This window comes from Lytechinus pictus, chromosome 7 (assembly GCF_037042905.1).
Source record: "Lytechinus pictus isolate F3 Inbred chromosome 7, Lp3.0, whole genome shotgun sequence".
In the NCBI taxonomy this organism is placed as follows: Eukaryota; Metazoa; Echinodermata; class Echinoidea; order Temnopleuroida; family Toxopneustidae; genus Lytechinus; species Lytechinus pictus.
This window is the reverse complement of record NC_087251.1, coordinates 24,526,388-24,542,136: the sequence shown is the minus strand read 5'-3', so window position 1 is coordinate 24,542,136 and position 15,749 is coordinate 24,526,388. Positions and strand designations below refer to the sequence as shown.

Below are 15,749 nucleotides of genomic sequence, written 5' to 3'. Positions count from 1 at the left end.
ACCTAAAACTCGCACATGTTTAGGGATACTTGATCACTCTTATTTCTTATGTCGAAGTTTCATGACAAGATCCATAAAATTTTAGTCATGAAAATTTCATTCATACCCACAACATGGCCAGTTTGTTGACCCTAAATGACCTTTAACCTGGGTATTGTGACCTGAAACTCTGGCAGGATGTTCAGTAATAGTTGCTTACCCTATGTTCAAGTTTCATGAACTAGGTCAAAATACTTACTAAGTTATGACATTTCAAAAAATTAAACTGGGTTAAGATTTCAACGTTGACGATACCGCCGTCGACCCTATATCTCGCTCTGCTATCCAAGCGAGACAAAATCAGCTTTCATACTTGGCATATAAAAAAATATGGAACGCGTGTTCGCCTTTCATTCTTTTAATCCATGTGAAAAACAAATTTACATACAAATTATTACCCTACTTAAAATACAGTTCTTTTCAAAACTCATTCTGCAGCTATTACTTTAGAACATTCCATGAAGTGGGATGCTAATGAAAAATTGCAGTATTTTTTTTTGGGGGGGGGGACATTTTTGGTGGAAAAACAGCATTTCTCATGAAAACTTGCTGTTAGCAATAAAAACATTGGTTTCTCTGAAAAGTACATCCAGCTACACTTCATGAATTGTAAGTTATTTCAATTATCTTATATCAATATAATCTTTGTATGGCCAAAATCTGGTTTTTTTCTAAATATTAAATGAGTGCAATACATGTTTTTAAAATGTCTGGCATAATCAGTAATAAAAGTAATGTACAAGAAAGCTTTTTAAAAAAGAGAAAATATTATATGGAGGAAATTTTAGAATTACCTCTGATGGAAATACAAAACATTTTCAAATTTACAACAAAAAACCTTGAGAATGAAAGGACTATTACAAAAATACACCAATTTGAACGACATCACATTTACAATAAACCAAAGATAAATTCAAGGAATGCCTAAATTAAAATACCACTTACAAAAGCTGTGAAAAATACACATTTGTGATCTAATTTGAGTAAGGATGATTTGCTATCAGTAATGACAGGTTCGCTTTCCTCCAAAAATAAAAAGCTGTTCAATAGCAGTAGTACTAGAACTCTCCTTTCCATCAAACAAATTTAAACAATTTCTACAATTTGAAAAGATATAATATACAAAGGGCATCATAATGTACAAATATCATTCAGCTGATTCAGTAATCGTTTCTGAACTGAGCATGATGCAGCAAAGGCATCAATTAAAATACTAAAATAGTAGATGATCATTTCTTCAGGTGTCTAATTAAAAACATATTGGAAAAAAATTGGTTCAGTTGCAGAAAACTTTATTTTGTGGCAACTTAAACATCAATGGCAGTTAATAGAAACCTTGATTTTGATAAGTTGTTAAGCACTGAAAGAGTTACCTTGGATGAAAAGTTTTATGCAACAATACCACGGTGCCAATACTGTCTTCTCACCTCTGAAGGGAAATATTCAGACCAAAGCCAAGTGACAATGATTTGAGACTATCTATAAAATTGTCAATAAAGATATTTGGTAGCAATGGTACAGGTGAAAAAAAGAGGTCCACATTTTGGTGTTGATCTACATTTCACCCTTTTTTCCCCCAACATAGTATCAATCATTCAAAGTGAAGTAGAATGCAATGAGCTAGAGCATATTAATATGCTGTCTCTGAAATACAACTGTAAATTTACAAAGTTCACAAAGTATACAGCTGTACATCTTTTAAATTTCTGCATTCATATATACGACTTCAATTTGGCCAAACCATTCTTTCCATCCGACATCCAAGTCTAATCATCATCTCGAGGACTAGGAGATCTGGATCTTGACATTCCCTTGTTGTTCTGCTCAATAGGTGAAGGACTTCTGCTATTCCTTGGTGACTTGCTTCGTGAACGGCTCCGGCTTCGACTATCGCGTTTTGGACTAAGAGACCTACTCCTGCTTCTCTTGGGGCTCCTCTTTGGGCTCTTCCTTGGGCTTCTAGACTTGCGGGAGTGGGAGCGAGATCGGGACCTGCTACGGGAGCGGCTTCGAGATCTGCTTCGTGGAGACCTGGAGCGACGACGAGATCGGGAACGAGATCTAGAGTGGCTCCTAGACCTTTAGAAAAAAAAAAGATATATTATCTTTAACATAAAAATTCATGAAGCAACTAAGTTTTGGAATAGTGAATCTGACTCACCATCTGGTTGGAAAATGTACACAGTTGAAACTCTAACTTTCTTCATCTACAGCATATCATCTGCTTACTTTGTGACGGTAAATTAAGATTCCACCGCCCCCCCCCCCCCCCCCCCATTAAAGAAATGTTGTGAAAGTTTCACCTTCTCCTTGATGACGATGATGAGGGCCTGTCCTCTACCACATTGATGCGACGTCCATTGATTTCTGTTCCATCAAGTTTCTCAATTGCATTCTTCATGTCACTGTACGTAGCGAATTCAACGATTCTGTTGATTTTTAAAAAATAAAAGCAAAGCACATTTCTTAATTCTGCAGAGTAACAACTCAACTTTTTTTTATTAGTATTTTCCACTTTTCTGTACTTTTAAAATTGTGATTTATGACGATGATTATGATTAATTGTGCCTATTGACTGTATGATCATTTACTATAAATTTACTTTAAAAACACTTCCTGTTTTGTTGTAATAGTTCAAAGTTGTATACCTGTGAACATCTAGATGCTTGTGCAAGAATCTCATTTTAACATGGAAATAAATCTATACTCCTTTTAAGAAGCCTTGGAATAATGTACAGTATTACTATGCACACATATACAGCATTCTAGTTTGCTTAAAATCATGGAACAACTTGGCACTTGAAAAAGGGAAAAGATGCACTTCCCAAGAACTCTGGGTACACCTACCCTTCATTCTTGCGCTGTTTGTGGGCATCTGCAAATGTGACCTCTCCTGCCTGTCTCATGTAGTCTTTCAAGTCCTGGTCAAGAAAGAATGAATTATGTTCAACAGTTACGATCCATGAACAATGAACACATTTCAAACACATTTAATGGTATCATGCATAAAGTAAAATGCACATTCTTTGTCTATATTTATTTTGGAGGCATTATGCTATTGAAAGTCATCACAAACATATTCATCTCATCAATTCAACACATTAATTTCAATCATCAACAACAAAGACGAAACAAGCACATCCTATTGTTTGAAATTGTTTTTTCAAAAGGTAGATAACCTAAAGAGGCCAATCCTAGTTGGATGTAGATGTTGTGATAAGAGAAAATGTAAGTTTAATTAGTAGCAAATAAGAATCAGATGGGGATTATGAACATTCATCTCAGCAGATCAGAGTCATCAAGTCAAAGCCAATGCCTGAACGTCTGTACTAGAATCATGTTGCTGTCATCGTCACGCCATCACGGAGGCTGCACCCTCTTCTCGTCTGTTCCTCGAATGGACAACTGGTGAACCTACACATCCTTCATATTAACCGTTGCCAATGGACTATATATAGATTTTACGTATGGAACACAACACACACATCAGTGTGCCTTGCAAGAAATAATGGGAAAGAAATATGATTCAACAGCCATCTTTTGTCTCTAATAAATGAAAATTTATCAAGCTTATTTCATAAACAAATATCTGAATACTTCAATGCATGGGCATTTAACTATGGAAATTTCTGCATTCAAAAGAAAATAAGATATGTGAAGTACTGTAATTCTTAGTGAGGACATGTTAAGTGGATGAATTATATACATGCTACAGTGTAAAGACTGTCAAACATCCCTCAACATTCTTGCAAGGCACACACTCAATAACAGGGGCAATTCAGTAGTTGCACATAAGACATACTACTATACCTTCTACCACATCTGTGTCTGGTATTGCTCAGCGCGATACAAGGCCTCTTTATATAAAGCTCTGTAATCCAAGCCATAGAGGGGAGCGCCACCAGAGGGGCGAGGCAGCAAACCAGCCAGATCACTACACCTCAGGCTGTCAAGACCATCTCAGCCAGACTTCTATACATTATTTTTCTCTCTAGGAACCAGCCACAGATGACAGTGGTGAAAAAGCAGTACTCGAAAGGAGCACAGCTTTAGAGAAGATTCATTCCCCATCCCACTTTGCCCCCATTTTTTTTTAAAGATTCCAGATCCAGAACTTGATATAAAGGTAATTGATGACAGCTTTTTTTCTTTTTTTTCCTTCCTCCAAAGAGCCACTGGCAAGATTTAATTTCTTGTAACCAGGAAAGATGTTAGGCTGTCATCTGACTACAGGGGGGATGGCAGGAGTATGTACATCTCAACTAGTGCCCAGTGCCAGAATTACGGTAGGCCAAGAGGGAACATCCCCAGGGGTTGTGGGGTGCTTCATCTCGCTCAACATCTCTTTAGAGACACACTTCAGTCAGACCTCATGAGAGAGCCTGCACCTCACAGCCAAGCCAAGCCCACAGTCATTAGCCAGTAATAAGTACCATGGCATCTCCAAAGTCTTAAGAGTGCTGAAGAGAGGATAACATGGTATCATAATTAATTTAGCAGTTATAACTTTTCTTTAAAAAAAAATAAAAATAGCATTTTATCAATCCAATATGCTTTGAATGAAATGTAAATGAAATGCACCCGTATGCAATTAACAAGGCTTCAGTAGATCAGTAATCTTCAAAATTGATTTGAAAGTAATAAAAAGATAAAGATGGAAAGAATGGACTTCAAATATATTCAAGAGGACAATTAATGAAGTTTTATTTGCAATTGTTTTCTACAAGCCATCAAAATTCCTACCTGCCAACTAACTCTGGTGGATAGATGCTCCACAATGACGCGATGTTCGGTTCTGACTGGAGGCCCATATCTAATTAGAAAAGAATTCAGGAAAAACATTCCATCATCATTACAAAAGAAAAAAATCTGCACAACCACAAATATTTTACTAGCATTCTACACAAAAGCAAGTACAAAATATAACAGGGGGGGGGGGGCTACTAAAGTTTAACCTTGCATTGGTTTATAGGTAGGGGGAGAGCATTTACTCAAAGCATGCATACACAAAATCAAAATATGATAACAATGAACAGGCATGAACTTTAAACCAGTGTGGCCTAAGCAAAATATATTGTAGCATTAATGCCAGCCACCAAGGGAATTTGAGTAGTTCATATACACTTAAGTTTGCATATGTAACAATTATATTATTAGTCAAATAAGTGCCATTGTTATACATGTAGCAATTTTTCAGTCAATACAGTAATTTGAAATGGACAACAACAAAAGAACACCTTTATCCCAAAAAAGTTTAAAAGTTCAACTCAACAAAAAGTAGATTTGAATAAAAAGGGAAAAATCAAACAAGCATAAAACTAACAAATTCATCAAAATCAGATATAACTGAAGTTTCGTTTAATTTCACAAAGTTATATACACATACCAGTCTGTATGCAAATGAGGGGACTGATGACATCATCCACCCACTATTTCGTTAGTATTTTATTATACAAAAAATGACATTTCAATTTTCTCATTGTCATGTGAAACAAAGTTTTAATCATCTCTGAAAATGTTGAATTACTACTGCAAGCACTACATTTTGTAGTTCAATCAAGTTCTATTGTCAAATCAGTAAAAATTGAAATATTGTGTAATTCAAACAAGAAAATACAAGACATCATCAACTTTCTCATTTGCATACTCAACATTTTCTTTCTGGGGAAACTTGATCTTTCAATTTTTCCATGCTTATTTAAGATAATTTAAGCTTAGCTTGTCAGTAGAAGTATGGGGGGGGGGGGGAAGAGAAAAATGAGTCAGAGGGTGAGAGAATGAAACCTGGGTCTTAATGTCTGACCTGACATTGATTGAGTTTCATAAATGTAAAAAAAAAAAAAAAACACTAACGAAAAGGGAAACCAGATTAAAGGGATGGATTACTAAGCTAATGATAGAAATTTTTTGAGTTTTGCCTTCACAACGATTTCACTCTCTTTAGTCAATTCATATCGATTTCCAGAGTACACCTTAGGTAACCACAAGTCATATGTATGGTCATGATAGAGAACCATGCATACTACTCCCAAAGAACCTTTACTAAATGCAATTAAGGTACCATCAAGCACATTTTTAGTATAACTCAAGTTTACATGAAGACATTCATATACAAAATTCAAGTGGTGAACCAAGACAAGCGCAATAATATTTGATAAAAATAATACAATTGAATCATTGTCCCTTCCACATGCATAGCTTAGTAGTTTGAATTTAACCAATTGAATTTAACCAACAAATAGCTCATTATTTATCACCAGAACAAGATATTTTGGGGTATATAATGAATCATGATCCCTGATACAATCGAATAATTGACCTTTATTATACTTAAATGAACCAAGTTTGGGGTTGATACCTGAACATTTCTTCATTACGAGAAAATTATATTTCAATATACATGTACACACAGAATAATTTTCTTGAATAGTTGTCGCAATACGCTCCACATTTTTTGAAAACTGCTACACAAAGAATGTACATAACTAAGTTAAAAGCATTTCTCCTATGACCAAATGTGCTATTAAATTTGGTATGAAATTATTCCTTTATCAAAATAACTTGTGACCTTTCACCTTGATACCTGCAAAACTAATAATTGTCACTCATATATCAACATTCGGCTAAAGTTTGATCCATCAATTGATCCATCAAACGGTCCTTTAGATATTGCTAGAACAATAACGTGACAGATCGACCACCCAATAACGATGGTGGTTAGAGGCAAAACAAATATATTTTCTTAGTACATGTAGGTCATTAGTACAACCTCATGGAAAATGGCAAAAATAAAACAAAAAACAATGCTGGGTAAGTTAATCCATTTTCTGAATAAGAATCAAATGAGTTTACACACATACGATTGCATTAATACTAAATTATCCGAGGTCTTGACTCACCACTTAAGAATGTAGAAGCATTTCAACATAACCACCAATCGAAGATTTGAAGCACATGTTTGTAAATTCCCACCCATTTTTTTTTTACCAGACATACACTTGCTACAAAAATGATACATTATCGTGTCCAAATACACATTAATTTTTTTCAAATGATCAATGCTTATCATATCCATTAACCATTTCCAAAAAGTAGGAGGTTATTAACAGAGTGGTTAGTTGTGGCTCAGTTGAAGTGAATCTGCAAGTTATTCTAGCATTTTTTTCTGGCTAAAAACAAACAAATTCTTGCCTTTGTGAGCTCCTACTACCACCACCCCCACCAGATCCTCCGAACCTGTGATGTTGGAGTAAAGCACAACCAAATATTCACTCTGTAGATTAGGTAAAAATTGCAGACAATATATTTATTTGGTGAATAGAAATTGTATGAAATGCAATTCCCTGCAACCATCCAAGAAAAAAATTAATAAAAAAATATATATGGGGGTACCTGAGCAATACTGCTTGAGCATTCAAGGCAAGAATTTGCTTTCTTTGGTCACTGCGCAAGATTGCATATCGCAGAGGTTAATGCAATATTTAATTTGCAAACCTGATCATTTGTTAACGCAAAAATCTTTTTAGTTGGGATAAATTCAAAGTAACATTAGCACCAGTATAGTGCTTCTATCAAAATGGGGAAGATAACATCTCAAAGTTTTATTCATCATGCTTGGAAAAAACGACAAAATGTAATCAAATTATTCAACATGTTACTCCCAACTGTAATTGGTATGCAAATATTCGCAATCACTTAAATGCTGTTATTTTAGGTGTGACTTTGACACAAAATATGCATTTTGTCTCTGAGACAACATAAAGGTTTATATTTTGAAATTTGGGGGATGCAAACATGTCTGGGCCAACTAATTCCCTTCCCAATAATGAAAGTAAAAAAAAAGAGAGAAATAATAGAACAACAAAAAGAAATATACTCACTTGTCAACACCTCCTCTCCTGCGGTAGCCATATCTGTATTCATCACGACCTCTTGCAGGTCCTCTGGCATGTTCAATAATTACTCTGCAAATGTTAAATTAATCAAATATAAGATTCAGACATTCACATAGCCCTATTTCACCAGAATGAACACTGTGATATATAACTTTTTTTTTAATTAGGTTCACTAAAAATCCATAAAGACAATGGAATAAGTCTGCATGGTCATAAGGGTTCATTTAATTTTCTTCAATATTTTTTTTAACTTAAAAATTTCATTTATGCAGTATCATTTGTATTTTGCTTTTACAAATTACAGCAGATATTATAACTAGGATCAATTTGGAAAAGATGTGTTTCTCAAATCATTTCAGATGAGACAGTACAGATGGATCCCTCGTTGAAAAAGTACTGAAAAAAAAATTGTGGCATGCATTCCCTACCTTTCACCAACAAGTTCTTTGCCATTCAGCTCATAGACAGCATCATCAGCATCTCGATAGTCTTCAAATTCCTGCAAATCAAAAGAGATGGACTTTGTTACTTAAATTATCAGAATTCTTACATGTTACAATTACATTTATCTTTTGTATAGGGGAGAGTGGGGTAAATAAGGCCACATTTTTTTATAATTCCAATTATATCTTTTCAATATATATATATATCTTCCTTATTAGAGTAGGTTAAATATGAAATGAATATTTAGAGTGGTGTTACTGTCCATTTCAGCAGTACTTAATCTTCAAAAATCACTCACAAAAAAAAAATAATAATAATAAGAGAAAATGGTAATTTTTTATGTTTTCGAAAAGGCAAAAAAATAAATAAAAAGGCAAATAAAGATGCATTGTAACAAAAAAAAAGATTATTCAATGAGAGACACAGGGAACGGTTCAGGAAAAAAAATCTCTATTGGCAATTAAAATCCAAAATTAAGATATGTCTCTTTATGTTTCAATGAAGTTTGTCAGCAAACATGGCTCAAACTGTAAAACAACTCACTTTTACACAACTCATGCACCATTAAGAGTGTAAATGCAACAAAATGCAGAATATATTTTTTTTTAAAGAATTTGACTGAAAAACTGATAATTCTTGACAACCAATTTAGTGTGTATTATACAGAGAACGGGCCAATAATCATTTTTATCACATTAAGAGTACTTGATTCATGCTTTTGCAATGGTTTACCCATTTTATTCAAAGTATAAAAATCAGAGCAACAAGTAAAATTAATATCTCAACCCAAAGCATGCATTTCTCACCAGGGAATAATTTTCCTCCTCAAAATTTGATTAGCATTTCTGGTTGTATCTTCCAACAATATTTTGTAAAGTGATGAAAAAATGGAGAGCTAATAGCAATGTGATACCAGAAAAATTATCAGCTGTAACCAATAAATCTGTAAATGAGAATGCTTCAGGATCTTTCATAGCATGAAAATATGGCAATACTCACCACAAACCCAAAGCCATTTTTTAGATTGATTTCACGTATTCTACCAAAACCTCTGAAAAACCTTTCAACATCCCTCTCTCGAGCTTGGTAGCTCAACCTTCCAACATAGACTCTTCCACTTGACATTATCTAGAAAGGAATTAATGTGAGACAGATAAATTAGTTAATTAATTTTAGTCCTTAACTTCAGTCTTTAACGAAATCAAAATTACGAATCTTTATATAGACTGAAGTTAAAAACTAAAATTATGTGAACAAATGGGTAAGCTGCTGCAGATCTTTCGAACGCTAAGAATTCGCGCATCTGTATTGGTTGGCCATTTCGTGAGCATTTTGAAAGGGAGGAAACGGATGCCAGTGCATTTTTTCCCCAAGGTCTACCTACTGCTTCAATGTTAGGAGCCTACAGTCAGTTAGACAAACATCAGTAGAATTGAGGTGGGTGAATGATTTCTTTTTTTTATTTGGGGTGTTTTTGGTACCCCATTGGTACCCCAGCCTCTGGGTTAATGCTTATGGTACAAGTAAAAATGAATTATACTTATAATAATAATAATTTGTAATGAAGTATTAAATTTTATTATTTGTTAAATAATGTTTATCTATAAATTGTTCTTCAAAACAGCATTTTGTAACATCGCTAATCAAAGGTACGTCATAACGAAGCGGTTCAAGGGTCAAGCCTATTGTATTTGCTTTGTTGACAAACGGATCGGTCTGGTAAGATACCTCATATTTCACATTCATAGTGAAATAATTCTTATCCCTTCATATGCATTAGGCATATATGAAGGTTCATAGATAAATAAAATAAATACATACAAACCAATTTCACCGTCTAAATATGGATTTCCTAGGGAAATCCATCCGGGTTTGTAGGTCTCGCTTATGCGTCTACGGGAAGAGTTTCAAGGCTCCGTGATGAAGTATATGTCATAATATTTAAAAATATCATCAGGGAGTCCTCAAGGATAGAAATAAACATGATTTTTATACCATTCAATGATTGTATTTTTGTTTTGGTCCAATTATGCTTAACCTTATAAAGTTTCCGATATTTGGACACTTTACTCTAAGTGAGTTAAAGGTATTGTTTAACTTTGTGAGCAGCCGATTTAAAAAATTCTCAAACCAAGATGAAACAAGTGTACAAGTGCATGTATTAGAACTAATAAACCCTGAAAACAACCATTATTGAGAATGCTAAAACTACAAGGCAAACCCCGATTTTGTAAAAAGGCGTCTTACAGACGCCTAAATAGTACACATAAGTGTATGGGAAGAAATTAAGATAGATGGTGTTTTCAGTCACTTTATATTTCAATTTTTGAAGCACTAAATAATTATTTTCGAACGAAATTTTTTCTGGGCTTCATTTTTATAACATATCACAGACACAGGTGACAAGTGTGACCTTCTAGCTCAGATTTTTAAAAGTCAAACCAATGTTAACCAATCACTTTAACCAAGTTATCTAGACTTTAATGGTTGTGAATGGCATGCACAAAGTCAAATAGGCCTCGGCCTCGTATAGCACAATCCAAATTTTGGAAAGACTTCCTTATGTCCCCTCCACTAAAAAAAAAATACTTCTCCAAAACCCCCTTCTTTCATTCTTATTTTCTTCATTTTTTCTTCATCTTCCACTTTCAGTTTCAGTTGGAACTTGGATTCGAACCTCTCGCTGCAGAACGAGCATCAGACTCCAGTCTGTCGCCTTACTACTCATTGAGCTAGCAGAAATTGTTGAAAGCCATGGGTTTCATAACGGTTATCAACCGATATTACAACTAGTCTACTCCCCAAGAGTATTTATTTTTCTGACTAAATAAAACGATGCCATTACTACATTGGGAATTACACACACTCGAAATTTGGACAGAATATTCAATAAAGCCACGGTATGTATCCAACTTTTCCTTCTTAAATCTCTTAGATATATGTTAGATAATTCTTCATAAACCTCCATATTTTTTTTTCAATTTCAGTGGAGGGGACATATGGAAGTCTTGCCCAAATTTCGATGCCAAGTGGCCAATCATTCCACACGCACAACTCGATGCGATAGATGTGACCTCACGACGCCACCACATATGCACTGCACTGGCACGTGCATATGCCATACTCCATCTCAAATACTCAATTCTCAGACTCATAAAAAAAAAAGATTTTAAAAAACCTTTCTCTTTCACACATTTTTACTCCTAAAAAGTTGAATCAAAGAATTAAAAAAATCTTGAATTAAAAGTACATGATATGAAAGGAATATTAGCCATCAAAACTTACGACTTCTGAAACAAAACACGAAGAAAAAACCTCTCCCAACACAACTGGCCCACAGCTCCGTCCAGGCTCGTCACAAAATGGCGGAAAAGAGAACGCACGCTTTATTTTTTTCATGGTTGAATTGCGCATGCGTAATGTACAAAATACGACTAGTACTAGTCTGCAGGCACAGACCCTTGATTTTCGCAATTCGCATAATGCAGAGTCTGAAGTAGTGAGACTAGATTCAATATATACAATTAAAGGTCAATTCCACCTAAGAATAATGTTGATTTGAATCAATAAGTGAAAAATCAGACAAGCATTATGCTAAAAATTTCATCGAAATCGGATGTATAATAAGAAAAAAGTTATAATATTTAAATTTCCGCTTATATTTCACAAAATAGTTAGATGCACAATTTAGCCACATGCAAATGAGAGAATCGATGATGTCCCTCACTCACTATTATTTTTTTTATTGTTTGAATTATACAATATTTCAATTTTTACAGAGACAACAAGGTCCAACTTGAATGAACCATAAAATGTTATGGTATGCTTAATACAATTGTTTCTAAGTGCAGCATACTATTACCCCGGCTTCATAACACAGCTATACCCTGGTCGGACCTCGAGCATTCAAGCGATATCCTTCTACTGGTTACCCATTTACTACACCTGGGTGCAGAGTGGCAAATGTAGATAAACACCTTGCCAAAGGACTCGAGTGCCGTGGTGGGATTTGAACCCGATACCGTGTGGTTCAAAGCCCGGAGACTTATCCACTGGGCCACAACACCTCTAAACAAACATCATCACACAAAAAAAGAGGAGAAATCAGAAGAAAAAAATTATATTCATCTACTTTGACCCCTTTCACTTACTGACGGGCAGTTGCGTACCTAGAATTTTCCACAGGGGGGCCGGGGCAAATTCGTCCGCCAAAAAAAATTGACAAGCAAAAAAAAAAAAAGGTCTTCAACCACAAATAAAGGATTTCGTACCAGACAAAAAATTTGACAAGCAAAAAAAAAAAAAAAAAAAAAAGGTCTTCAAGACTCGTCAGGGGGGCAATCTGCCCCCCCCCCCCGTAGGTACGCTAGTGCTGACGGGTTGAAATCACTTCACTGCATATAAGGTTGCTTCAAATGCATGTATACGATGAAGTCTCAATGAATTGGGAAATATTTGAGAATAACATGCAACACGCGTCATTTTATTTAAGATCTCATTAAATGAAAGAAGAAAATATCAATATTAAAAGGACAAGTCCATCCCAACAAAAAGTTGATTTGAATAAAAAGAGTAATATACAACAAGCATAACACTGAAAATTTCATCAAAAAGGAATGTAAAATAAGAAAGTTATTGACATTTGAAAGTTTTGCTTAAAGGAGAATGAAACTCTTGGAGCAAGTTAGCTTTTGTGAAAGCAGAAAAATCAAAGAATAAGATCAACAAAAGTTTGAGTAAAATAGGACTAAAGCAATAGAAGAGTTATGAGCATTTGAATGTCGAGATCACTAATGCTATGGAGATCCTCCCATTGGCAATGCGGCCAAGATGTATGATGTCACAGATGAACAACTCTCCCCTTTTGGACACTGAAAATATTTATTTATTTATTTATTTATTTTGTTTTATTTATTTTATACTGCAGGGTAGGCCTGTTCAGTTCTTAAAACTGCTTTACAAAGGCGCCCTGCAGTTTAAAATACATGTCAAGATAACCATGAACAACAACAACAACAACAAACAACATCAAAAATACAAAATAAAAAATATCTAACATCAGAAACAATTAACACCAAAATATAGAGTGGGAAGTGACAATTTAAACATACATAGCATTGTAAATCAATGGAATATCATTTCGCTCTTTATCAATTCGTATGAAAGGCTTTGCATAATTTTTTTAAAACTAACAAGGAGGTACAAACTTGTAAATTTGAAGGAAGTGCATTAAATAATTTGGGTCCGACATATGCGAAAGATTTTCTTTTATGTTCAATTCTAGCTTTGGGAAGCTGAAGGGGGCATCGTAAAGAAAACCGTGTCCTGTATTTCACGGGCCGTTTACATACTAAAGGTTTTAAATAATTTGGAACTAAATCATTCATTATTTTATATACAAGAACACAATACTGATATTTTATACGCTGATCTACTGATTGCCACTTCAGTGACTGCAACAAAGAAATTTGTGATGTATTATAATCTTTTTTTCAAAAGCATTCTGGCATATTTATTTTGAAGTTTTTGTATCTTATTTAAATGTATATTTTGTACTTTTTGCAAAATATACCCCAAAACATTTCTTTTTGCTCATTCTAATCATATGACAATCGATTCATCAATGATATAATGTTGTGAAACCTCTGTACTTGTCCTCTCATAAAGAGAACACCTCACCTTGTGATAGACTCTATAAAAGTGAGAATATAAAGGAAATAAGTACTAAAGTAATGAGGGAGTTGTACGTGTGTGACATCACAGATCTTGGTCGCATTGCCAATGGGAGGAACTACATGGCATTAGTGATCTCAATATTCAAATGCTCATAACTTTCTTATTATTCATTCAATCTTCCTCAAACTTTCAACAATATGTTTCTTTGATTTTTCTCTTTGATATCGATTCAGCTGGGTTCAAGGGTTTCATTCTCCTTTAAGGGGAATCCAGTCTTGGCCATAAAATGTTGTGTTGGGAAGGAGAAAAATAAATTAAACAGAATGGTGAAAGTTTGAAAGAAATCGGACAAGCAATAAGAAAGTTATAGCTGCTTTAAAATTGAGATCACTAATAGTATGTAGATTTCAAATTGGCAACTGGGTAAGTAAATTATGACAAGGGGCAAGGACAACTTTCCCATAGGCCATGTACTTTATTATCAGGGATTTGTGGTTTTCTCCTACGTACCCATTCCCCTGGGGCAGTAATCTAAATATAACCCAGGTAGTATATTGTTTTATGTCCTCATGAAAGAAAAATATAATTTGAAATAAAACTTTTGGGAAAAATTAAATTTTATGCATTGGAGTACATAGAAGAGTAGTCCTTGCCTTACATCACTATGACATCCCATATGCGGCCAATTTGAAGTCTCCATGGGTATAGTGATTACCAATATTTACAACTTTTAAAAATTCATAACTTTCTTGTTGTTTGTCCAATATTGTTCAAACTTTCACCTATCAACTTGTCTGATTTTTCTCTTTCTTGTAAAAACAAGTTTTTATTTGGGTTGGATTCCCCTTTAATTTCACAATTTAGTCATGGACATCCTGGTCGGTTTGTAAATGAGGAGACTGACGAAGTCATCCACTCACTATTTATTTTGTATTTTGTTTGATTAAATATGCAATATTCTACTTTTCTCCTCATTGTCAAGTGAAACAAAGATTAATTCCTCCCTGATGAACATGTAGAATTAGCATTGTCTATAATTATGGTTCATTCAAGTTAATTGGTCCTTATTGTCAAATCTGTAAAAAAATGATATATTGTACGGTATACTTCAAACAATAAAAAAACAAAAGAAATAGTGAGTGAAGGACATCATCGACTGTTTCAATTGCATGTCACTAAATTGTGCATATCACTGTTTTGTGAAACTATAAGCGAATCTTTAAAATGTCATAACTTTCTTATTTTATATCCGATTTTGATGAAATTTTCAGCATGCTAGTTTGATTTTTCTTTATTTATTCAAATCAACATTTTACTGGGATTTTCAGCACGCTATAGTTTTATTTTTCTTTATTTATTCAAATCAACATTTTACTGGGATGGACTTGACCTTTAAGTTACGAACTTTGTAACAGCATGACTTTGCCGGTGAGCCATCACGTTCTTGTTTCAATCGGTCGCGAGCGTTATAAGAATGTTGACATAGAAAGAAGAGAATCATATCTTTTCATTTATGTACATCTCATGAAGTAAATTTATGATCATGACAACCTAAAATTACACTAAATTACGGTTTCGTGTTTTTTTCTTCTGGGATGCACTGTATAGAGAAAGGGGGTGGGGGTACCTATTTGGTATTTTAAAGGAGCACCCCTGGCCCCCTTGTAAAAAAAAGAAAATGTTGGCCGTTTTCAG

At 34.3% G+C, this 15,749-nt stretch overlaps 1 protein-coding gene across 2 annotated transcripts; it reads right to left on the bottom strand.

Annotated features, from left to right (window-relative positions):
* Positions 1 to 381: 381 nt before the first annotated feature.
* Positions 382 to 11,998, bottom strand: LOC129264706 (serine/arginine-rich splicing factor 5-like). Of its 2 annotated transcripts, XM_064102293.1 has the most exons (9): positions 11,664 to 11,998; positions 9,378 to 9,506; positions 8,363 to 8,433; positions 7,920 to 8,003; positions 7,231 to 7,275; positions 4,783 to 4,852; positions 2,887 to 2,960; positions 2,343 to 2,468; positions 382 to 2,118 (listed from the first exon to the last, which is right to left on the bottom strand). In XM_064102293.1, exons 1-9 carry the CDS (start codon positions 11,790 to 11,792, stop codon positions 1,806 to 1,808), a joined length of 1,041 nt encoding a protein of 346 aa, XP_063958363.1. In that variant the 5' UTR covers positions 11,793 to 11,998; the 3' UTR covers positions 382 to 1,805. The 2 variants fall into 2 exon arrangements, with proteins under 2 accessions (XP_063958363.1, XP_063958364.1); XM_064102294.1 differs by lacking the exon at positions 7,231 to 7,275 and having other exon boundaries at positions 11,664 to 11,819.
* Between the last annotated feature and the right edge of the window lie 3,751 nt (positions 11,999 to 15,749).